General features: G+C 41.8%; 2 protein-coding genes across 2 annotated transcripts; both read right to left on the bottom strand.

Annotated features, from left to right (window-relative positions):
• Positions 1-364: 364 nt before the first annotated feature.
• LOC132614787 (ATP-dependent 6-phosphofructokinase 2-like) lies at positions 365-25540 on the bottom strand. The gene is made up of 3 exons (XM_060329316.1): positions 24865-25540; positions 1928-2261; positions 365-1206 (listed from the first exon to the last, which is right to left on the bottom strand). The coding sequence occupies exons 1-3, from the start codon at positions 25423-25425 to the stop codon at positions 719-721; spliced, it is 1383 nt and encodes a 460-aa protein (XP_060185299.1). The 5' UTR covers positions 25426-25540; the 3' UTR covers positions 365-718.
• LOC132614786 (uncharacterized) lies at positions 5782-19461 on the bottom strand. The gene is made up of 2 exons (XM_060329315.1): positions 18454-19461; positions 5782-15930 (listed from the first exon to the last, which is right to left on the bottom strand). Exons 1-2 carry the CDS (start codon positions 18559-18561, stop codon positions 14365-14367), a joined length of 1674 nt encoding a protein of 557 aa, XP_060185298.1. The 5' UTR covers positions 18562-19461; the 3' UTR covers positions 5782-14364.
• Positions 25541-26891: the final 1351 nt, after the last annotated feature.

Raw genomic sequence — 26891 nt, 5'->3', positions numbered from 1 at the left:
TTTGCTCCTAATAACTTTTTGTGACACAAGACAAGATTGAGATACTTCCTAACTAAAAACAAAATTTAATATTTTTGTGCAATAAAGTAAAATGACCTTTCTGAAACTTTTCCTTTTTCTTGGACTTCTGCTGCAGTCCTAAGGAAGTCTTTTCAATAAATTAATGATGATTCCATTTTATAAGGTTGAGCCTCATTTACTTTGGTCCTACTCTCTTAACATAATAATTTCCCAATCTTTTCAAGATCTATCTTTCAGCTAAATCAGACACTGCACCTACTACAAGCTTCATGCGAACATTGATATATTGACAATCATATCAAAGCATCCCACAACCCACCAATCGCAATTAAATTTCCAAACAAACTCATAAATGATGGCTTCCTTGCTTGATTACTTATCACGAGACTATTATCATTACATTATTACACTAATGCACCTTGTTTATTTTTAAGTTACATATATACAAAGAAACAGGGACGAAAGGCGTGAAACGTTGGATACCGCGACACCTAACACGCGGTATACATAGTAACTGGATACTTGATACGACGCCTCATGAAAGCCAACATATATTCAATGAAATAGACTAAATGCGCGCCAACTTGACCGGACACCACCGTTCTCACGGTGGACAAAAAGAGTGCCAAAATAGATCATTAAAACACTGGACATTGTCCAAGTGTTAAGAGCCACAACCGAAGCCTTTCAAAAAGCTTCAACTTTTGATGAAATCAGGCTGATTGCTAACAGATCTAACCCAAGACCATTTATGATCTCTAGTATCAACTTTGTTCTTTGCCTGGGCAATTTCATCTACTGGAATATACGCATAGTTTCCACTTACCGGTCCACAAACAAATCCAGTGTACCCTGCCATAACTCCGTGAATGGCCGAGTGCGCCAACAAAGTGCAGTACGCATTATCTGTTGCGTTTGCAGGAACCGCGCGTATCATATATGTAGGATCTATGTACTTTATTGTGAACAACTCGTTCGGGTGATCCCTGTTCCACCAATTCTTGAGTTCCGACTTCAACCACCCTCCGACGTCCAAGAAAACAGGGTTGCCCGACTCGTCCTTCTCTGTTTTCTGTGATTCTGTTCTCGGAATCATATCTTGTCCAGCACCCTCCGCTACCACCAACACCGCGTGCCCCCTCTTCTTCAGTCGATCTTCAAGGAATTCGAAGAGCCCTCCCTTACCTATTGAGACATAGTACAATTAACAACTTAAAAATGTGCTAACATTCGTCACACAATTCAACATGAGAATAGTATAATGAATTCCTTAAAAATGTGCTAAGATTGGTCACACGAGCAACATGCTATACCTATTGACACATAGTATAACTAACTCCTTAAAAGATGTGCTAAAATTGGTCACACGATTCAACATGCTATACCTATTGAGACATAGTATAATCAACTCCTTAAAAATGTGCTAAGATTGGTGACATGATTCAACAAGCTACAACATGCTACCAAAGCAGGACGGATACCCTAGGTTTAAATCCCAGCGCCACTCGAGAAGTAATATATATGTATACAAGATTCTCACACAATTCAACATTATATTCAGAACAGGCAAAATGATCTTAGGTTCAAATCTCAGCGCCACCTGAGAAGTAATATATATATATGAATGTCAATGAGATTGTCACACAATTCAACGTTATACTTGAGGCAGGCAAAACAATCCTAGGTTCAAATATCGTCACCACCCAAAAAGTATGTATATATGTATATAATGTATTTATGCAAATGAGATGGTCATACAATTCAACATTACTTTCTAAGTAGAAGTCGATCTCAGTAATTGAACAGCAATCAACATCAGTACTGCATGTAGTGCAATTAACCAGTATTGTCAAGTTGCAACCATGAGAGAGAGAGAGAGAGAGAGAGTCAGATAATTCAACATTACCTTCCAAGTAGAAGTCGATCTCGGGAATCAAACAACAATCAACATCACGGCTACTTAAAGTTGCATGTAGTGCAATATGACCGGTACTTCGACCCATAAGTTTCACCAGCCCAATGCCATTTACTGCACTCACTGCTTCTACATGAGCGGCATTAATTGCTTGTTGTGCCATCTCCACTGCAGTTTGGAATCCAAATGATCGGTCGATAATGCCAACATCATTGTCGACTGTCTTGGGGATTCCGGCCATTGAGATATACAGTTTTCGTTGTTTTAATTCCTCGAATATCTTCACTGCCCCGCGCATTGAACCGTCTCCTCCTATGATGTAAAGCTGAAAACAACAATACAATGCACAAACACAAATAATTCCATAAGCACCATCACTAGCTAGCAATAAATAGAGATAAAATTAGCGTCCAAGTGATCATTCAAATGGATATACATCATTTATAGAGGAGGAAGCTCAAAGATTTGCACCACAAACCATTTATTCCTGAGAATAAGTGAATAACCATGTACCACATAGACCAGCTTGTTTTAGCGATATAATCCAAATCAGATCAGCATATTCTCCAGTAACATTTTACAAGACACTTCTACTAATCAATTTGTTGGTGGATAATATTAACTATTTATAGAACACAAATACTCAAACACTAAATTTGTTTACTATAATTTGAATCGTCCTTTTATCACATTACATCAACAGCACCAGTGGTCTAGTGGTAGAATAGTACCCTGCCACGGTACAGACCCGGCTGGTGCAGAGCTTTTTTATCCAAATTGGATTTGGATTTCCCCGGACCCTGCTAACACAGGACGCTCCGTGCACCGGGCTGTTTTTAAGATTTGGATTTTTGTCTAGCTTTTTTTTTGTAATGTACATTTTGAAAGTTCATATTCCATTTCACTTCCAAACCATTGTTTAGAGAACAAAACCAAGCTCTGATATGCTCACCAATTTCAGTTGTCATAATATTGTATCAATAATTTCTAACAATACCTACGACAGCATTTTTTTTTCTATGATATACATTTATCTATCGATGTTGTTAACAAATTATGAGCATATTAAAATTCAAAAGCCTGCTATTTAAATGGAGAAAGATAGAAGAACGAGCTGAAGTTTCAACTGTGTGCCACCATTAAGTGGAGAAAGGTGGAAGGACAACGAAAGTTCCAAACAAATAAACAACTCATTTAGAACCCTGCACCACTATTTAAGTGGAGAAAGGTAAAAATGTAAGGGCTCAGTTTCAAACTGTGCAGAGGTGCCATATTTACACTAATTCCTTAAACAATAACAAAACTTAAATAGAAACCCGCAAAGTGTCATATTTGTGCAGATCTTTGGAATATATCAAGCTCATGTACTAAGTTCTAAACCGTGCACCATTATTTAAGTGTAGAAGGTAGAAGGACAGGCTAAATTTCAAACTGTGCGCCACTATTTGAGTGGGGGAAGTTAGAGAAAGGGCGTCATTAGCACTTTTGTCCCTTTTTTGTGCTGGTCTTTAATTTTTATCCCTCGTAACAAACAACTTTTTCGCGGGACATAAGTTTGTATTTTCGCTTAATAATATCCCATATCCAATAGCTTATGCCCGCATCCTCAAAAAACTTATGCAAGAACTTATGCTCTAAGTTGGATTTTGAAGGATAAAAATTGAAGACCAGCCTTTTGAAGGATAAAAGTACAATTTTTCAGAAGGAGCTAAGTTTCAAATTTGGCCACAAGTTCTCGGGGATTTCTCGATTATAAAATAAAAAATAAGACAACCACCATTTCAAAGCAAAGAATAAATCAAAACCTGGTTAAATCCATGATCTTCAATAGCATTAACAATCTTATTAAGATCAAAACCACCCCTAGATGTCTCGAGCACAGTACCACCTCTCTTATACCAATCATCAACCATTTTCGGATTCAACTTAACAGGATCATACGTGTAAAAACCTCGATAACCCGCTTTAATACCAAAAACCTCGATAACCCGCTTTAATACCAAAAATCTCTCTAACACCATACAATTCCCATAATGCAACAACTAATTCCCTAATATCAGTATTCATTCCAGGACATAAACCACCACAAGTAACAATAGCAGCTTTAACATCACTAGCGTTGAAGAAAATGGGGTCCAGCTCGAAGGTAAGCTAAAGGTGGGGTTGATGACGGAAAAGTTCTAGGAAGATCGAAAATGTTGTACCGCATGATAATATTTAAGAGTAGCTTTTGTAGAAGATCATACTTAGCCCTTATTTGTGTATAAAAACCCTTTTTTAACACTATTATAAACTCTATACAAGGTTGATACATTACGTATAATGTTTTTCCCAAGTATAATGATATATAATATTGTCTAATATTATATCTTGAGCACGCGGCGTAAATATTTTCAAAAGTTGTATTGCTAGTTGCTGGGATAAGTTCAATTGCTAAAAGGCCAAAAATTAAAAACCACCCAATTTGAAGGACAAAACGTGCAATTTTCTTCTTATTTAAGTGGGGAAAAGTATAATAGATCACCTAAGTTTCAAATTTGGCCCCAGTTATTCGTCACCACTTCTCGGGGATTTCTCGATTATCAAAAAAAAATAAAAATGAATAACCACTATTTCATAGCAAAGAAATATATCAAACCGGTTAAACCCATGATCTTGAATAGCATTAACAATCTTATTAAGATCAAATCCACCTCTCGACGTCTCAAGAATAGTACCACCTAACCGGATCATACGTATAGAACCCGCGATAACCCGCTTTAGTACCAAAAATCTCTCTTATGACATACAATTCCCATAACCCAACAATTAATTCCCTAATAACAGCATTCATTCCAGGACATAAACCAGCACAAGTAACAATAGCAGCTTTAACATCACCAGGATTAAAGAAAATCTTATTGCGGATCCAGCTCATAGGTAAGCTAATGGTGGTGCTGATGAAGGGAAAGTTCTAGAAAGATCGAGAATGTTGTGTAACTTACGAAAATTACACTTTAGGTCTATTTTTGATAATATTTAAGCCACGTATCCGATACATTGTGTAAAAAACCCGATTTAGCTCATATTTGTGTATGAACACTTTTTATACACTATTATAAACTTTGTACAAGGTTGACACATTACGTATAATGTTTTCCCCAGGTATAATAATATATAATGTTGCATAATATTATATATTGGGCTACGTGACATATATATTTTCAAAAGATGCATATTTTTTAAAATATCCCTTGCAACTTATGATGGTTGCTGTAATAAGTTCGATTGCTAAAAGGCCAAAAATTAAAGACCAGCCCATTTGAAGGACGAAACGTGTAATTTCTTCTTATTTAAGTGGAGAAGAGTAGAATGACGAGCTAAGTTTCAAATTTGTAGCAAAGAAATATATCAATACCTCGTTAAAACCATGATCTTGAATAGCATTAACAATCTTATTACGATCAAAACCACCTCTCGATGTCTGAAGCACAGTACCACCTCTCTTATGCCAATCATCAACCATTTTCGGATTCAACTTAACAGGATCATACATATAAAAACCTTGATAACCCGCTTTAATACCAAAAATCTCTCTAACACCATATAATTCCCATAACCCAATATAACAGTATTCATTCTGTTTACCCCAAATTTGGATAATCAATTAAATTTGTGAGTAGGTATAGAATATGTGGTTAAGCCTCAATCTATTTGGCGGAAAAAAGATATGTATGGATATGATATGAAGAGAGCAATAGTGATCAGAGATTCGCTATAGATTTATGTGTCTACTAATACATGAGTATCGCTTGATTGAACAAGTTTAAGAGATGAACACAACGAATTCGGATCAAAATAAGATATTGAAAGAGATTTGTATATATTTTCTAGTACAAAATGTTCTTGATGTGAGGAAGCCAACCCCTCAAAAGTAGAGCAATGAGCCCTATTTATAGTATTGCCCCATGGGCTTCATACAACATGAGAAACTAAAAAATAAAGAAAAAACTCTGAAATGGATTAGGTTGGGTTATGTTGGCCGTACGATCTGATACCCGTACGGTTGGCAGTTGAACATGGCAGGACGTTATCAACGCGTGGCAATCGCGTAACGGATCTCCCGGACTAACGGCCACGATCTAACGGAGGAACGGCCGTGATCAACTCGGCTATGGGAAAGTCGGACCAAACAATGTTCTTCCCTTTCCTCGGTTCAAGCACTCCTCCGATCCAGAAAGTAAATCTCCATACCCGTGTTGATCTCTTCCTTCACCGGTCTCACCGATCTAACATATATTCGGTTTTTACCGTATACAGATAGTCCCCACACTTTCCGGACCGAAATTTTATCGGAGTAACGGGAAGTGGATGAATCAAGAAACCGGTGACTCCATTTGTCCGTTGTTATCTTTTCATTTTGGCGGGAACCGTTGCGTCACGTCCCTCTGCCATCGGCCACGTGTCTCATCCCGGAAGGTCCGCTCTGACAACCGCCGCAACGCACGTCGCTTCAAGTCATTCCTCATTAATGATGGGACACGTGGCACTCCCCGATTAGCCGGGAACTGTAACCGCCTCAACCCCATGTCTATATAACGTCTTCCAACGCTCCATTTTTCCATTTTACGATCCCCTTAATCTCATCTTCAATCCTTCATTTCTTATAGCTTCAGCTCTTCATTTCTTCTTCATTTCTTCTCCTCACTTACCATCTTCCAATTCACATCTCTCGTTGATTTGTTGCTTGTAGTATGTAAAAAGGAACGATTCTGCCAACTTCTCCACTTTAACCATTTTTGTTGAGTAGGCTGCTGCTTCTTCCTCTCGTTTTCTGCCATTTTTGAATTCTCTGTCTGTTCTCTTACTCCACCTTTTAACTTCACTTTCGAATTTTGCCAAGTCTTTCTTCGTAATCTCCAAATGTCTGCTAACACTGAAACCACTTCCCATGATATTCCCTCGGTTTCGTCTCAAGGAACCGAGCCAACTTCTTCATCTAAGGCAAAAAGCACCTTCGAGCCCACTGCCTCGGACATTATACCGGCCAAACCTAATTTCAACAAAGATTTTGAGGTCGAAAAACCTTCTCCGATATCCGATAGAGGGTTTGATGTGAGACGATATCCCTCATCCATTACCGAGGGAAAACTCGACTTAGTCCGGGCTGATTGCGGGTGGGACACCCGTTCAGTTCAAGTTTTTGCCCCCGGGCCAAGCGAATCAGTCACTGACCATCGGGAAGGTTTCTTATACGTCTATACCTACCCTTTCACTCTCAAGCTCGACCCTCCGGTCGATCCGATCATCTTAGACATGTGCCGGACCTATAACGTAACCTTGGCACAGATTGGTCCGATTGTTTGGAGGGTCGTGTCCTGCCTCCGGCTGTTGGCCAATAATGCCGGGAAGGAGCTCACGCTGGCCCACTTGATACGCTTATATTCCCTGAGGTTGTTCCAGGGTGACGTAATAAAACTCGCAAAGCGTAGCTGGAATCCATTTTTCTCGAAAATGGACGAAGATAGAGATAAGGGCTGGTTGGAGCGATATGTCCGGGTGCGGACCACGGACATTATCCCGGACAACTGCATGACTTTTCCGGAAAGGTGGAATAATAATCGTAAGTCTGAATTCTTTTAATAACTGCTTGTGTGTTTTGTTGAACTTCAGTTTATCCACCTCCTCACTACTCTTCTTACCTATGTCAGTCGTGGGTTGGATTCCTCCGGTCGTCCGGGATCTTAACGAATGGGTTACTGCCCTCCTCAGCCAACATGCCCACGACGATCGGACGTGGGGACACCTGACACGTGGCTGATGGGTCGCCCAGAACCACAGTAATACCCGCCTTATATCCATATTCATTGTATCTTCTACCCTTCTGTGACATCTTCGATTTTCAGGTCTACCTAAGGGCTCGGTGGATCCAAGGCCGGAATCAGCAGCAGAATCAGCGACGTCGGCACCCGAGTTCGATTCAGCGGGTGCCTCTCGCATCCTTGCTGCCACCGCCAAGAGAAAAAGGCCCTCGGACAAATGGCAAAAACCGAAGAAAAGGGCGAGGAGCGTCGTTAGGACTTTAAGGGACGAAGCAGAGCCCGAGCTCCTCGTTTGGAGGATCAGCGAGGCCCCTTCCGTGGCTCCCATTCTGGAGAAGGATATCCCCGTGTCACCTCTCCCTTCAGCCGGGGAAGGACCTTCGGCTCCGGCATTATGCACAGGTGGGGAAGTAATTCATTACCCGGCTCCTTTAAGGTCGATTGAATTCATTGATATTTCAGGTGATGCTTCTTCCGAAGAAACTCCTCTGCAAAGGACGAGAAGATCCGAGGAGGCACCTGCTGCCGGAGCCGGTCAAAGGACTGAGCCGGTCCCCGAGACCGAAGCCCCCACGGATGTTGATCTACTGCCCTACTACGAGACTGCCGCAACTTCGGAGATCCCTGCCTCTGCCGAAGCTGCTGAGATCCCTCCGAGTTGTCCAACTTCGGCCTCAAGACCGGATGAGTTTGATGACATGTTCTCGGACACTCCTCCCGCTACCGGCGAAACTGCTGGATTCGGACATCTCCCGATCCCACGGGCCACGAGGGCGGCCAGTCGGACCACCGAGTCTGGTGCCAGGGACAACTTGGTGCATACCTTTCTAGCCCCAAGTGTGGAACCGAGAAGGAAAAGATCGGCTACGATCACCGTCCCCGAGGATTGCAGCTTTCTTTCTCGCCCGGTGGGTCTGGCAAGCTATCTGAGGCCCCTTGTCTCGGACTCGGACAAGCGAAAGATGAACGGGGTCTCTTGGCAATGCCTCATTAACGAGGGTATGCACGCGGGCAACAGGGTGAGTTTATCAGCCATCTTTGCATAATTTCACTGAGAATTTGTCTCGTTTGTTCAAGTTTTTAACTTGCTCCATTTGCAGAGTGTGGTGCTCATCAATGAAGCTTTCGTCCGTGCCCAGCAAGAGGTGGACGATCTCAAGGTCCAGCTGGATGCTCAAAGCCGAGAACAGAGAAATTTTTGCACCTTCTCCGGTTGAAGGAGGATGAGTTGAACCAAGCAACTACGCTTTCTAACCTCCGACCTGAGCTTGACGCAACAAAGGCTAAAAACCGTCGATTGAAGGGTGAGCTGGCTGAGATGGTCGAATATAACCGGAGTCTCGAAGTGGACAAGATCGGCCTTAGCCGAGATAACACCCGTTTTTCCTCAAAGCTTGGTGAGCTCGAAACCACCATCTCTCAACTCCGGGAGGAGCTGGACTCTGTCAAGTACGAAGCTACCAGCATGGCCGAGAGGCATCGGCTGCTCGAGTCTGAGAGTGCCCGGTATGAAGAGCGTATGAGGGTGTTTGAGGAGAAAGCGGAGAAGAGGGCCCAGATATGTGCTGCTCTAAAAACCGAGCTCGAAAATGCAAAATGTCCTCGGAGAGGCTCGGGATGTTCTGGCGGCAAAGTTAGCCCAGGCCGAGGCCGATTTGGAAGAAGCTCTGAAGAGCGTGGAGGCCGCCGAGGCTCATGCTACTATTGCTACTGAGTACGAAAAATGGAAGTCTCGGAGGATCACCCTTGAGCAAGCCGAGCATGGCTTTACGGATCTTCCGACCCTTATTCTCGAGGCTAAAAGAATCGAGGAAGAGGCTAAGGGTGCCCTCGGGGCTGACTCCGACGACTCTGAGCGGACAGTGTCCGAACACTCCGGCTCCAGCCAATCCGGATAGATTAGGGCCTGTACTTAGCCTTTTATTTTTTGCCTTTGTAGGGGTCTCCGATGTAAAATCCTTTGTATAAATAGAACATGTATTTTCCTTGATTCTTTTCTTCGAATGAATGTTTGTTATGACTTCCGCCCGAATTGTCGGTTCGTTTTAAGGAGTCTTTATTTCTGACTGTGCCTACATATCAGCTTTTCTCTTCATCCGGTACATGTCGTCCGGGAATTTTATGGAATTTTTGCCCATGGGACTCATCTTACGCTTTGTGAATTCGGACGTCTCCGAATCACGACGGGCGTTTTTAGGGCATTTTTCGGCTATTTTTTAGGGCCGGTATATTTCGGACACCTGAGTCTTAGCCTTAGCTAAATTTTGATGTAAAAGTCCCCGTTTGTGGGGTTAACGATTTTGGCTCGGTTCGCTATGACCTTGTTGCCTTTGTCGAATTTCGACCGTAGTGCCCGGTATAGGGTGTATGAATGAAGTAGTGCCGAAATACGGCTGTTATCATCGGGGTAAAGTGTTTTAACAGGAAGACATCCGAGATATCCTTATCCAAACTTTCGATAATTTTTGCATTGCAAGTATTTGTATACATGAGAATGATTTTTTTCCTTCTGCCTTTGCCGTAGCAAATACTAAATGGACACGATTCATTCTGATCGTTTGGTCCTTACATCGAAACCTAATGCATAAGGTCCGGCTCTTGGTTTTCCGTAGCAAATATTGCGCGGACACGATTCATTCTGAACGTTTGGTCCTTTCATCGAAACCTAATATTAAAGGTCCGGTTTTGTTTTGTTGAGGGCGGCCTCCGGTTTCAGCTAACCGGGGTAAACTTCGAAGTGGGTATGATAGTCCCCTAGCGCTTATCCGAGCTGCAAGATCGGGTGAGTGCTTTAAAAAACACGGGGAGTCCATACCTTAGCAGTAGTATCTTTTCAGATGAGCCACATTCTAGTTATTGCGCAACCGTTGCCCGTCCATGGACTCCAACTGGTACGATCCTTTGCCCGTTATCCCGGTTATCTTATACGGACCTTCCCAGTTCGGACCCAGTTTTCCTTTGTTGGGATTCTTGGTGTTCAAGGTAACTTTTCGAAGCACCAAGTCCCCAACTTGGAAATGCCGAAAATTGGCTCTCCGATTGTAGTACCTTTCCATTCTCTGTTTCTGGGCTGCAATACAGACTAACGCGTTTTCGCGAAGTTCATCCGTGAGGTCGAGTTTTACGGCCATGGCCTCCTCGTTTGACTCCTCGGTGGTATAGCTGAACCGGAGAGTGGGTTCACCAACTTCTACGAGGATAAGGGCTTTAGCCCCGTAGACCATCGAGAAAGGAGTTTCTCCCGTGCTTGATTTCGATGTGGTTCTGTAAGCCCACAACACCTCCGGTAATATTTCCCTCCAGTGATGCTTTGATGCTTCAAGTCTTTTCCTCAAGTTTTGAATTATTGTCTTGTTCGTGGATTCCGCCTGTCCATTCGCACACGGGTGATATGGAGTTGATACAATTTTCTTGATCTTTAACCCCTCGAGGAAATCGTCGACTTTGCCACCCACGAACTGGGATCCGTGATCACAAGTTATCTCAGCAGGGATGCCGAAGCAACAGATGATGTGGTCCCATATGAAGTCAATGACTTCCTTCTCTCTGATTTTTTTCAAAGGCCTGCACTTCAACCCACTTAGAGAAATAATCAGTCACAAACAGAATAAAACGGGCTTTACCTGGTGCCCATGGTAATGGACCGACAATGTCCATTCCCCACTTCATGAAAGGCCAAGGTGAAACCACTGAATGTAGAAGTCCCCGGGCTGGTGAATCATCGGAGCATGTCTCTGACACCCGTCACATTTTCGGACAAAATTTTTCGAATCTTCCTCCATCCGGTTCCAGTAATAACCGGCCCTGATGATCTTTCAGACCAGACATTCAGCACCGGAGTGGTTGCCGCAGGTTCCTTCGTGCACCTCTCTCATCACATACTCCGTCTCTCCGGGACCCAAACACTTAGCCAGGGGTCCGCAGAAAGACCGTCGATACAATTGGCCTTTTACCAAGCAGAAACGCGCAGCTTTGGTCCTTAATGACCGTGATTCTTTTGGGTCATTCGGGAGCTTTCCATCAGGCAAGTAGTCGATGTACTTGTTGCGCCAATCCCAAGTTAAACCCATTGTGTTTATTTCGATATGCCCGTTTTTTATCGCCGTGTTCAACAAGTGCACCGTAGTCCCGGGGTTGATTTCTTCTCCTTCGACCGAGGATCCCAAATTCGCCAATGTATCGGCTTCGCTGTTCTGCTCCCTCGATATATGCTGCATGGTCCATTCTTTAAACCGGTGTAGTATCACTTGAATTTTTTCCAGATACCTCTTCATCCGTTCGTCCTTAACCTCGAAGACGCCGTTCACTTGGTTTACGACCAAGAGCGAATCGCACTTTGCCTCGATTATTTCGGCCCCCATACTCCGGGCCAATTCCAAACCTGCAATCATAGCCTCATACTCGGCTTCATTGTTAGTCAATTTAACAGTTCTAATGGATTGCCGAACGGCATCCCCGGACGGGGTTCTAAGGATGATTCCTAGCCCGGAACCTTTGAGGTTCGAGGATCCGTCCGTATGTAGCGACCAAATACCCGAGGCTTTCCCCGAGGTTAGCAGAAGTTCTTTCTCAACCTCGGGGACCATAGCCGGGGCAAAATCCACCACAAAATCGGCCAAGATCTGGGACTTGATGGCCGTTCGAGTTTTGTATTCGATATCGTATCCGCTAATTTCTACGGCCCATTTGGTTAGTCTACCCGACAATTCCGGTTTATGCATGATGTTTTTTAGGGAGTAAGTAGTCACTACACATATCGGATGACATTGAAAATAAGGTTTGAGCTTTCTAGAAACACTAACCAATGCCAGTGCCAATTTTTTCAAGAGGGGATAACGGGTCTCCGCATCCCCCAAGGTCCTACGTACATAGTAGATAGGAAATTGTGTACCTGATTCTTCTCGGACCAAATCGGCACTTACCGCTACCTCGGAGACAGCAAGGTAGAGAAAAAGTTGCTCGTCCGCTTTCGGTGTGTGCAACAGCGGTGGGCTAGACAAGTATCTTTTTAATTCTTGTAAGGCTCTTTGACACTCCGGTGTCCAAACGAAGTCGTTCTTCTTTCTCAGTAAGGAGAAGAAGCGGTGGCTCTTGTCCAAGGACCTCGATATGAAACGACTTAGCGCCGCTATCCTTCCGGTGAGCCTCTGCACTTCTTTGACGCTATTCACTACCTCGATATCCTCGATGGCCTTGATTTTGTCCGGGTTGATTTCAATACCCCGATTTGACACCATGAAACCCAAATATTTACCGGACTGGATGCCAAAGGCACATTTTTCCGGGTTGAGCTTCATGTTATACTTGCGGAGTACATCGAAGGTTTTCCTGCAACTGCTTTAAATGGTACTCTGTTTCCAGGGACTTAACAACCATGTCGTCAATATAAACTTCTATTGTTTTCCCTATTTGTTCTTCGAACATTCCATTAACTAGGCGTTGGTACGTTGCACCGGCATTTTTTAGTCCAAAAGGCATGACGTTATAACAGTAAGTCCCATATCGGATAATAAAGGACGTTTTGGTGCATCCGAATTTGGTTATACCCGGAGTAGGCATCGAGAAAACTTAACATCTCATGCCCGGCCGTCGCATCGATCATTCTATCGATGTGAGGCAACGGAAATGAATCCTTCGGGCATGCTTTGTTTAGATTCTTGTAATCAACACATATTCGAAATTTATTACCTTTCTTCGGCACCACTACTACGTTAGCTAGCCAGTCCGGGTACTTGACCTCCCGGATAGAGCCTATGTTCAAAAGCTTTGTTACCTCGTCTTTTACGAAGGCGTGTTTTGCTTCTGCCATGGGCCTTCTTTTCTGCTTTACCGGGGGAAACCTCCCGTCCAAACTGAGCTTGTGAGTTGTTACTTCCGGTGGTATACCTGTCATATCTATGTGGGACCATGCGAAGCAAACGGCATTAGCTCGAAGAAATTCAATTAACTTGTTCCTGAGCTCCGAGGTTAACCCCGTGCCCTGTCTGGTAGATATTCGAACAAGATGATCTGCTCCAGCTCCTCTACTGTTGACTTGGTTGCATCCGAGTCATCCGGCATGACGAATGATCTGGGTACACCGAAATCATTCTTTTCGTACCCCGGGTCCAACCTTGTGTGTTGTGATTGCTATTTGGTGTCCGTTCCCCCGGTTGAGTCTTTTTCCTTTTGATCCGATTTTTTGGGCTGAGGTGTCGGTTTCTCGACCGCGAACATCTCCCTTGCAGCGGGTTGTTCACCTCGGATGGTTTTTATCCCCTCCGGTGTCGGGAATTTTAGCAACTGATGCAATGTCGACGGCACGGCCCTCATGCTATGTATCCAGGGTCTATCCAGTAATGCGTTATACTTCATGTCCCCTTCGATTACATAGAGCACCGTTTGCTGGATAGTGCCATCGATGTTCACCGGCAATGATATCTCCCCCTTTGTGGTTTCGCTCGCCATGTTGAACCCGCTGAGGACCCGGGCTACCGGTACGATCTGATCGAGTAGCCTTAACTGTTCGACCACTCTCCACCGGATGATGTTGGCCGAGCTACCTCGGTCAATCAAAATACGTTTAACCAGAGTTTTAAAGACAAGTATAGAAATTACCAATGCATCATTATGCGGTTGAATGATGCCTTATGCATCTTCGTTGCTGAAAGAGATAGAACCCTCGGGTAAATCACCCCGGCTGTGCTTCTCGCGAACAACAGAAACCTTGGCCCGTTTCATCACCGGCCCTCGTGGGGCATCGGTACCCCTGACTATCATGTTGATTATATGCTGGGGTTCTACTGGCTTGGCCCTTTTACGAGTCTCCCTTTCCTTGTAGTGACCTTTGGCTCGTTCACTCAGCAATTCTCGGAGGTGGCTATTCTTCAGTAACCGGGCTACCTCCTCTCTTAGCTGGCGACAATCCTCGGTTCTGTGTCCATGGGTCCCATGGTATTCACACACCATGCTCGAGTCCCGTTGGCCCGAATCTGACCTTAGAGGCCTCGGCCATCTTACATCCAGGATACGGCTAATAGCCGAGACGAGACCCGAGGTGTTGACGTTGAAGTTGTACTCCGATATCTTCGGCAAGTCTTTATTGCCGGCAGAGCTTCCGGCATCGCTCCTGAATGAGAGACCTCGACTGTTCGACGGGCGCTCGACCCGTTTATCACTCCGACCGGAGAAATGGCTCGGGCCAACCCTGGATTTCTCCGACCTGAAGCTTGGTTTCTCCGAATGAGAATATGGCTGATACCTTTCTCTCGACGATCTGGCTTCCGGTTCGTAATTTTTCTTTGGTCTCTCAAAACTTTTGTTCGTATTTATTGGCCCCGGGGGAAGCTCGAGTTGGTCATCCTCCACCCGAATCTTCGACTCGTACCGGTTATGGACATCTGCCCATGTCACAGCCTCGTATTCTAGCAAGTTTTCCTTTAATTTGAACGAGGCCGTCGAGCTCCGAGAGTTGAGCCCCTTTGTGAAAGCTTGTGCGGCCCATTCCTCGGAAACCGAAGGGAGTTCCATTCGGTCCCTTTGGAACCGGTTGACAAATTCACGCAGCAACTCATCGTCTCTTTTGGCTATACGGAAAATATCTGCCTTACGGGCCTGCACCTTTTTGGCACCGGCGTGAGCTTCTATGAAGGCATCGACGAGCATTTCGAAAGAAGTGATTGAATGCTCGGGCAGATGGTCGTACCACGTCAATGCTCCTTTCGACAGAGTTTCCCCAAACTTTTTCAGCAACACTGATTCAATTTCATCTTCCTTCATATCATTGCCTTTTATTGCGCAGGTGTATGAGGTCACGTGTTCGTGTGGGTCCGTTGTGCCATCATATTTCTGGATATCCGGCATTTTAAACCTCTTCGGGATTGACTTCGGAGCTGCACTTGGGGGAAAAGGCCTTTGGATGTACCTCTTCGAATCCGGCCCCTTCAGTAGAGGCGGAGCCCCCGGGATTTGGTTTACCCGAGAGTTGTATGTTTCCACCCTCTTTTCGGTCGAGTCTACCCGTTTTGCCAAGGTTTCGAGCATTTTTAGAACCTCGGTGGAGGAACCAGCTCCGTACCCATCGCTCTCAACCATCCGTGCCTCATCTCTTCTGGGTTCAGCAACACCCTTCGCCTCCTCCGAGGTCGTTTTATCTCTTCCGTTTTGCAACTGGGCTATTGCGATCCCCTGTTCGGTAATCGCCACTCTCTGTTCCTGCAACATTTCAAAAATTAAACGTAAGTCAATATTATCATTCGGGGTATCCGGTTCTTTCCGGCCCTGTGTCCGAGACAAAGTAACTGAAATGTGAGTATTTAAAGGGTCAGTGGCCGGCTGGGCAGCATTCTCCTGATCCACGGTGTTTTGATGGTTGAGGCCCTCCCTCGAATTAACGGGGTTTGGTAATCCTCGTGGACCGCTGCCTTCATTTTCGGCCACGATCTCATTGTTGTTGACGTGACCAGATTGCCCACTATTAGCCATTTGGTCCGTTTTTTCATAGACGAACAGAAGATGTTTTTGATTTTGATGGTAAGGTAGAGATCAAGATAAAAGACCACTATTATCCTAGCCCTACGGTGGGCGCCAAACTGTTTACCCCAAATTTGGATAATCAATTAAATTTGTGAGTAGGTATAGGATATGTGGTTAAGCCTCAATCTATTTGGCGAAAAAAAGATATGTATGGATATGATATGAAGAGAGCAATAGTGATCAGAGATTCGCTATAGATTTATGTGTCTACTAATACATGAGTATCGCTTGATTGAACAAGTTTAATAGATGAACACAACGAATTCGGATCAAAATACGATATTGAGAGAGATTTGTATATATTTTCTAGTACAAAATGTTCTTGATGTGAGGAAGCCAACCCCTCAAAAGTAGAGCAATGAGCCCTATTTATAGTATTGCTCCATGGGCTTCATACAACATGAGAAACTAAAAAATAAAGAAAAAACTCTGAAATGGATTAGGTTGGGTTAGGTTGGCCGTACGGTCTGACACTGGTACGGTTGGCAGTTGAACATGGCAGGACGTTATCGACGCGTGGCAATCGCGTAACGGATCTCCCGGACTAACGGCCACGATCAAAAGGACTAACGGCAACGATCTAACGGAGGAACGGCCATGATCAACTCGGCTATGGGAAAGTCGGACCAAACAATGTTCTTCCCTTTCCTCGGTTCAAGCACTCCTCCGATTTTTACCGTATACACATTCCAGGACATAAACCACCACAAGTAACATAGCAGCTTTAACATTACTAGGATTAAAGAAAATTTTATTACGGGGACCAGCTCATAGGTAAGCTAATGGTGGTGTTGATGAAGGGATTGTTCCAGAAAGATCGAGAATGTTATACCACATGATAATATTTAAGCCACGTAGCCCATACTTTGTGTAAATGACCCGATTTAGCCCATATTTGTGTATAAATACCTTTTATACACTATGATAATCTTTATACAAGGTTGATAAATTACGTATGATATTTTTCCCAGGTATAATGATATATAATGTTGTATAATATTATATATTTGGCTACCCGGCGTAAATATTTTCAAAAGTTGTATATTTTTGAAAATATCCCAAGCAACTTATGCTGGTTGCGGGGATAAGTTTCAAATTTGGCGCCAATTATCCACCACGGGGATTTCTCGATTATAAGAAGAAAAATAAAGCAAAATAACCACAATTTCATAGCAAAGAAATATATCAATACCTAGTTAAATCCATGATCTCGAAAAGCATTAACGATCTTATTCAAATCAAATCCACCTCTCGATGTCTCAAGCACAATACCACCTCTTTTATGCCAATCATCAACCACTTTCATAACCCGCTTTAATACCAAAAATCTCTCTGACACCATACAATTCCCATAACCCAACAACTAATTCCCTAATAACAGTATTCATTCCAGGACAACCACCACATGTAACAATAGCAGCTTTAACATCACTAGGATTAAAGAAAATCTTATTGCGGGGACCAGCTCGGAAATAAGCTAATGGTGATGTTGATGAAGGGAATCTTCTAGAGAGATCGAGAATATTGTACCGTGTGATAATATTTAAGCCACGTAGCCCATACTGTGTGTATAAACATGTTTGTACACTATTATAAACTTTATTCAAGGTTGAAACATTACGTATAGCGTTTTTCCCGGGTACAATGATATACTCCCTTTGTCCCAATTTATGTGGCACCATTCCTTTTTGGTCTGTCCCAAAAAAGAATGTCATCTTTCTATATTTATTTATAAGATGATTTACCGCCATACATTTATATAAGACTTGTTTTGGACACACATTTCAAAAATATTCATTTCTTTCTTAAACTCCGTACCAAGTCAAATGGTGCCACATAAATTGAGACGAAGGGAGAATAATGTTGTATTATATTGGGCTACGTGACATAAATATTCTCAAAAGCTGTATATTTTTAAAAATATCCTAAGCAACTTATGTTGGTTGTTCGGATAAGTTCATTGCTAAAGACCAAAAATTAAAGACCAGCTATTTTGAAGGGCAAAACGTGTAATTTTCTTCTTATTTAAGTGGAGAAACGTAGAATGATGAGTTTAAGTTTCAAATTTGGCCTCGGGGATTTCTCAACAACAACAACAACAACAAACTCAGTGTGATCCCACAAGTGGGTCTGAGGATTTCTCGATTATCAAAAAAATTACTAAAATAGCCACAATTTCAAAGCAAAGAAATATATCAATACCTGGTTAAACCCATGATCTTGAATAGCATTAACAATCTTATTCAAATCAAATCCACCCCTAGACGTCTCAAGAACAGTACCACCTCTTTTATGCCAATCATCAACCATTTTCGGGTTCAACTTAACAGGATCATACGTATAAAAACCTCGATAACCAGCTTTAATACCAAAAATCTCTCTAACACCATATAATTCCCATAATCCAACAACGGAAATATGAGTGTTGGTCTAGTGGATTAAGGTGTGTTTGGATATTGGAGATGTAATCTGTTATGTGAGTTATGTTTTGGAGTTGAATATTTGAGATGGAAATTGAAGATGATGAATTGGCCATTGTTGTAATAATTATCAGAGAGGAGAATAATTTGGTAAAGATTAGTGGAAAAAAAACAGGGGAATCTGTATTTTATTGAAGAGGCAGAAGAGATGACGTGGCAGTGAATAGTAGCATAGGCAGCTCGTTGTAGGACACGTCTTCATTGTTGAATTTAGACAAAATGATAAAATTGGTACGATTTTGATTTTTTAAACGTGCAGTACCTAACAATTTAGATTCTTGGATTTGATGAAAATAGTGGGAAAAAGATTTAAAGAATATATATCAAGAAAGTAGTGTAATGATCCTCTATACAAGAATAAGGGAGATATCCAGAGTTGCAACAATTATAGAGGTATGAAGCTGCTAAGTCATACTATGAAAGTATGGGAAAGGGTGGTGGAGATGAGGGTGAGGAGAGGTGTGTCTTTCAGAAAACCAGTTCGGATTCATGCCGGGACGTTCAACTACAGAAGCCATCCATCTTATGAGAAGGTTGGTGGAGCAGTATAGGAAGAGGAAAAGGGACTTACACATGGTATTCATCGACCTAGAAAAGGCTTATGACAAAGTTCCAAGACAGATCCTATAAAAATGCTTGGAGGCTAAAAGTGTACATGTGGCGTACATTAGGGTGATCAAGGACATGTATGAGGGAGCCAAAACCAGGGTGAGGACAGTAGGGGGAGACTCAGAGCACTTTCCAGTTGTGATGGGGTTGCATCAAGGATCAGCTCTTAGTCCGTTTTTATTTGCCTTGGTGATGGATGGATTGACACGGCAAATTCAAGGTGAGGTGCCATGGTGTATGCTTTCGCGGACGACATAGTCCTGATTGACGAGACTCGTAGCGGAGTTAACGCTAAGCTGGAGTGTTGGAGACATACTCTGGAGTCTAAAGGGTTTACGCTGAGTAGGACCAAGACAGAGTACTTGGAGTGTAAGTTCAGTGAAGCAACTCAGGAGGCTGACTTAGAAGTAAGGCTTGGTACCCAGGCCATCCAGAAGAAAAGTAGTTTCAAGTACCTTGGGTCTATTGTGCAAGGCAGCGGGGAGATTGACGATGATGTCACACATCGTATTGGGGCAGGGTGAATGAAATGGAGGCTTGCTTCCGGAGTGCTATGTGACAAAAAGGTGCCACCAAAACTTAAGGGCAAGTTCTACAAAATGGTGGTTAGACCGACTATGCTGTATGGGGCGGAGTGTGGCCAGTTAAGATCTCTCACGTTCAAAAGATGAAAGTTGTCGAGATGAGAATGTTGAGATGGATGTGTGGCCACACCAGGAGTGACAGGATTAGGAATGAGGATATTCGGGATAAGGTGGGGGTGGCCTCGGTGGAAGACAAGATGCGAGAAGCGAGATTGAGATGGTTTGGGCATGTGAAGAGAGAGATACAGATGCCCCAGTGCGGAGGTGTGAGAGGTTGGCCATGGATGGTTTCAGACGAGGTAGGGGTAGGCCGAAGAAGTATTGGGGAGAGGTAATTAGACACGACATGGCGCAATTACAGCTTACCGAGGACATGACCTTAGATAGGAGGGTTTGGAGGACCCAAATTAGGGTAGAAGGCTAGTAGATAGTCTCGTTATCCGTTCTTATTAGTAGTCGCATTATTGCAATATAATTTCTTGTGCTCCGATTTCTGCTATTATCTGTTATTATCTGTTATTTCCTGTGCTTTGGTTATCCTGTGTCATCTGCTTCGATTTCTGCTATTATCGGTTATTTTCTGTGCTCTGATTATCCTGTATTATCTGTGTCGCTTGCATTATTTCATTTCCATATCGCTTTAAATCTCTTATCCGAATCTCTTAACCTTATCTAACTTCTTTTTATGCTTTTATTGAGCCGGAGGTCTTTCGGAAACAACCGTCCTACCTTGGTAGGAGTCAGGTCTGCGTACACTCTACCCTCCCCAGACCCTACGATGTGGGATTTCACTGGGTTGTTGTTGTTGTTGTATATCAAGAAAGTCCATTAAAATATAAAATATGCAACATAAAATATTGCACTAGATACTAAAATCATTTCAAAACTAATAGAAATTACACCTTAAAAAGCTACATCACATTTTAATTAAAAATAATAAGAATAGCAAAATATCCCCGCTAATATCCTTTTTTCTCATAATTTTCGTTGAATCTAATAAATAGATAGAGTTCACTAATATTTGACAGAAATTGAGAGTGTTAACTTTTGATACTTAAAGGACTAAAATTATTAAGTACATACTTAAGGGGACTATTTTGAACCTACTATCAAATGCTGGGAATCTTTTTTAGTCATTTTCTCTTTGAACTCACGTTCAGGGAAGGATAATTAATACGGAGTAGTGTTTTCTTTTTACTTTATTATACTACTATCACATTAGTGGAATGCTTTAAATGGTTCATTTTCTTGATAAGGCTTGTTTGTTTTTATTAAGGTCTGGAAAGATCGAGAATATTGTAATGGAGTACGATATCAGTTTGGGTCAGGTAAAAAGCAAAAACCGTCGAATGGAAATGGAAGATGATGAATTGATCATTATTATTATGAGAGAGGAGAAATTAAGTAAAGATAATTTGAAAAATGGGAGAAATTTTAAATAAGTTATCCTAGGATTAGTTATCCGGAATTAGTTATTCCACCTTTTACAGAATAAAATAATGTATCTCAAAATAACTAATTCTATCGTGATTTTAGTCAAATCAAACGTGAGATAAACACCTCAAAATTAATTTCAAAATTATTTATCCCGTATCCCTCGTATCAAATGAGCAGTGAGAGTGGTGGGGTGGGGAGATGACGTGGCGGGGAAAGGGTAGAGATAGTAGAAGAGCTGTGCTTTTAGTTTAGCTCTTAGCAGGCCACGTGTTCATGGTTAAGGCCACGTGTTCATGGTTGAACTTTACGTTCAAGGAATAACAATTAATATTTGGTCACTCCGTCCGGTTGAAAATAGGTGTCCACTTAATATACACCCTCAGTTCATTTTTGCTCATTATACGTTTGAACATGCGATTTCATGTCATGGTTTCATATTTCAACTTGGCACAATCTTAAAGAGTCACAAATAAAACGACAATTTTACTCGATCACTCATATTATTACTACGGGGTCTCACGAGGCCGCCGTGGTGGGCACTGAGGGGATTGGTGGTGGAATAGAAAAGTCCAAGAGAAAGTAGAAGCAAAGAAGCAGGCATATGTGAAGTTGGTAGATAGCAAGGATGATGAAGAGAAGTGGACGATCAGGGAAAAGTATAAGATGGCGAGAAAGGATGCTTAGTTGGCAGTTTTGGCGGCTAAAACGGCAGCCTTTGAACGCCTTTATGCAGAATTAGAGGGCAGAGGTGGGGATAAGAAGCTATTTAAGCTCGCCAAGGCGAGAGAGAGGAAGGCACACAACTTGGATCAAGTGAAGTGCATCAAGGACGAGGATGGTCAAGTGTTGGTACAGGAAATCCGCATTAGACAGAGATGGTAGTCATACTTTCACGAACTCTTGAACGAAGGATGGGACAGAGACATTGTGTTGAAGACTTGGAGCACTCGGATAGGCGTCGCGACTTTGGATATTATAGGAGTATAAAGATTGAGGAGGTTAAGGGAGCTGTCTGTAGGATGCGCAGGGGAAAAGCGGCCGAACCTGACGAGATTGATTCCTGGGGAATTTTGGAAGAATGCAGGCAGGGTAGGCTTGGAGTGACTGACTGAGTTGTTTAATGTCATTTTCAAGACAGCGAAGATGCCGGAAGAATGGAGTTGGAGTACAATGATTCCCGTGTACAAGAACAAGGGAGACATTCAAAGCTGCAACAACTATAGAGGTATCAAGTTGCTAAGTCACACTATGAAAGTGTGGGAAAGAGTGGTGGAAATGAGGGTGAGGAGAGGTGTGTCTATTTCAGAAAACCAATTTGGATTCATGCCGGGGCGCTCGACTACAGAAGCCTATTGTAATGATATTGGTGGAGCAGTATAGGGAGCGGAAGAGGGACTTCCATATAATATTCATTGACCTAGAAAAGGCCTACGACAAAGTGCCAAGAGAGGTCCTATGGAGATGCTTGGAGGCTAAAAGTGTACATGTGGTGTACATTAGAGTGATAAAGGACATGTATAATGGAGCTAAGACTAGGGTAAGGACGGTAGGAGGAGACTCGGAGCACTTCTCTGTTATGATGGGGTTGCATCAGAGATCAGCTCTTAGCCCGTTTCTATTCACCTTGGTGATGGTTGAATTGACGCGACAAATACAAGGTGAGGTGCCTTGGTGTATGTTGTTCGCGGATGACATAGTGCTAATTGACGAGACTCGCAACGAAGTTAACGATAAGCTGAAGGGCTGGAGACAGACGTTAGAGTCTAAAGGATTTAAATTGAGTAGGACCAAGACAGAATATTTGGAGTGCAGGTTCAGTGGCCTACCGCGTGAGGCTGACGAAGAAGTGAGGCTTGGTACCCAGGCCATTCAAAAGAAAGAAAGTTTCAAATATCTTGGGTCTATTATATAGGGAGATGGGGATATCGATGACGATGTTTCACATCGTATTGGTGCAGGGTGGATGAAATGGAGGCTCGCCTCCGGAGTGCTATGTGATAAGAAAGTGTCACCAAAACTTAAAGGCAAGTTCTACAAAGTGGTGGTTAGACCGACTTTATTGTACAGGGCGGAGTGTTAGCCAGTCAAGAAATTTCACGTTCAGAAGATGAAAGTCGCAGAAATGCGAATGCTGCGGTGGATGTGTGGGCACACTATGAGGGATAGAATTAGGAATGAAGATATCCGAGACAAGGTGGGAGTGGCATCGGTGGAGGACAAGATGCGGGAAGCGAGGCTGAGACGGTTTGGGCATATGAAGAGGAGAGACACAGATGCTCCTGTACGGAGGTGTGAGAGGTTGGCTATGGACAGTTTCAGGAGAGGCAAAGGGAGGCCAAAGAAGTATTGGGGAGAGGTGATTAGACAGGATATGACACAGTTTCAGCTTACCGAGGTCATGACCTTAGATAGGAGGTTGTGGAGAACTCATATTAGGATAGAAAGCCAGGTGGCTTATCCTTTCACCATAGTAGTTGTAGTTTTGCTCATTTGTCTATTGTCATTTGATTTCTGCTTATATTTGTTGGGCTGTTGTACTTTGGTTATCTTATTTATCTATAGTAGTTAATGCTCCTTTCTTTCCGGACTGTTCTACCATGACTTTCTCACTTCTGTTATTCCTTATTTTCATATTGTTTTCGATATGCTTGACCGTATCTGACCTTTTGTCTTGTTTTCCTCTCTTGAGCCGAGGGTCTTTCGGAAACAGCAGCCCTACCTTTCAAGGTGGGGGTTAGGTCTGCGTACACTCTACCCTCCCCAGATCCACATGGTGAGATTATACTGGGCTTGTTGTTGTTGTTGTACTCATATTATTACTACGTCATAGATTGAAATCAATCAAACATATTTTAAAATTTGTCGATCACTAACAATTCATTAAAGTTTCTAATCCAATAATTAATATTAAAGGTAAAACAGGTATAAAATGATAAATTATCTCTTGATTTTTCAAATTGGACAAGCAAAAATGAATATTTATTTTTAATATAGAGGACAAGTAAAAATAAACGGAGGAAATAATTCAAAATAAGTGCTCATTTATCCATTAAATATTTTATGTTTTCACTATTTCAGTCAACCTTAACGAGCAGAGTTTGATCAACATCTAACGGCGAACTTTTGGTAAACTTAAAGGACAACAACTGTTCAGATACTTAAGAAACTATTTTGAGCTTACTATAAAAAATAAGTGACCATTTTGTCATTCCCTCACTTGTTCACTTTGCTAACCTCACTTTAGGGAAGTGTATTTAATTGTTTATTTCCGTGATTAGCGCTTGTTTGTCTTCTAGTAAGATAGAGATATTGAATTAAACTACATGTCGGCTAACACATTAATAATTAAGATGAGTTGTTTTTCTCGGGGATTTTCTCAACAACAACAAACAAACAAACAAACTAGTGTGATCCCACGAGTGGAGTACTATATGAGTATTTCTCGATTATCAAAAAAATTATTAAAATAGTCACAATTTCAAAGCGAAGAAATATATCAATACGTGGTTAAACCCATGATCTTGAATAGCATTAACAATCTTATTCAAATCAAATCCACCTCTCGATGTCTCAAGAACAGTACCACCTCTTTTATGCCAATCATCAACCATTTTTGGGTTCAACTTAACAGGATCATACGCATAAAAACCTCGAAAACCAGCTTTAATACCAAAAATCTCTCTAACACCATATAATTCCCATAATCCAACAACTAATTCCCCTATAACAGTATTCATTCCAGGACATAAACCACCACATGTAACAATAGCAGCTTTAACATCACTAGGATTAAAGAAAATCTTGTTACGGGGTCCAGCACGTATGTAAGCTAATGGTGGTGTTGATGAAGTGAATGTACCAGAAAGATCAAGAACGTTGTTACGTAGAATTATGTCGGTTTGAGTTAGGTAAAAACCGTTAAGTGTACGGAAATATGAGTGTTGGTCTAGTGGATTAAGGTGTGTTTGGATATTGGAGATGTAATCTGTTATGTGAGTTATGTTTTGGAGTTGAATATTTGAGATGGAAATTGAAGATGATGATGATGATGATGAATTGGCCATTGTTGTAATAATTATCAGACAGGAGAATAATTTGGTAAAGATTACTGGAAAAAAAACAGGGGAATCTGTATTTTATTGAAGAGGCAGAAGAGATGACGTGGCAGTGAATAGTAGCATAGGCAGCTCGTTGTAGGACACGTCTTCGTTGTTCATTTAGACAAAATGATAAAATTGGTACAATTTTGATTTTTTAAATGTGCAGCACCTAACTATTTAGAGCCCGTTTGGGTTGGCTTATAAGTTGCTTATAAACTGTTTTTAGTTTTTTTGAGTATTTGAATGGCCAGCTTAAAGTCATTTTGTGCTTAAAATAAGCTCAAAAAAATAATAGGATCCATTTGACTTAGCTTATCTAAAGCAGCTTGTCAAAAAAAAATAAGCTAGACTACCCCAACTTATTTTTTTTAGCTTATAAGCTGTTTACAGCTTATAGGCATAAGCCATCCAAACAGGCTCTTAGATTCTTGGATTTGATGAAAATAGTGGGAAAAAGATTTAAAGAATACATATCAAGAAAGTCCATTAAAATATAAAATATGCAACATAAAATATTGCACTAGACACTAAAAGCATTTCAAAACTAGCAGAAATTATATCTCAAAAAGCTACATCAAATTTTAAAAATAATAAAAATAGCAAAATATCCCTGCTAATATCTTTTTTTCTCATAATTTTCGTCAAATCTAATAAATAGATAGAATTCACTAATATTTGACGAAAACTGAGAGTGTTAACTTTTAATACTTAAAGGACTAAAATTATTAAGTACATACTAGGGACTATTTTGAACCTACTATCAAACACTCGGAATCTTTTTTAGTCATTTTCTCTTTGAACTTACGTTGAGGAAAGGATAATTAATACGGAGTAGTGTTTACTTTTTACTTTATTATATTATACTACTATCACATTAGTGGAATGCTTTAAATTGTTCATTTTCTTGATTAAGGCTTGTTTGTTTTTATTATGTAATGGAGTACGATATCAGTTTGGGTCAGGTAAAAAGCAAAAACCGTCGAATGGAAATGGGAGATGATGAATTCGTCATTATTATTATGAGAGAGGAGAAATTAAGTAAAGATAATTTGAAAAATGGGGCAATTTTTTAAATAAGTTATTCTAAGATTACTTATCTTGGGATTAGTTATCCGGGATTAGTTATTCCAACTTTTACAGAATAAAATAATGTATCTCAAAATAACTAATCCTATCGTGATTTTAGCCAAATCAAACATGAGATAAACACCTCAAATTTAATTTCGAAATTATTTATCCCGTACCTCTCGTATCAAATGAGCAGTGAGAGGGGGGAGAAGAGCTGTGCTTTTAGTTTAGCTCTTGCAGGCCACGTGTTCATGGTTGAAATTTACGTTCAAGGAATAACAATTAATATTTGGTCACTCCTTCCGGTTGAAAATCGGTGTCCATTTAATATACACCCTAACTCCCTAAGTTCATTTTTGGTT

This window comes from Lycium barbarum, chromosome 10, assembly GCF_019175385.1.
Source record: "Lycium barbarum isolate Lr01 chromosome 10, ASM1917538v2, whole genome shotgun sequence".
NCBI lineage: Eukaryota > Viridiplantae > Streptophyta > Magnoliopsida > Solanales > Solanaceae > Lycium > Lycium barbarum.
Note: the sequence above shows the minus strand (reverse complement) of the source record. Positions and strands in the feature narration are given on the sequence as shown.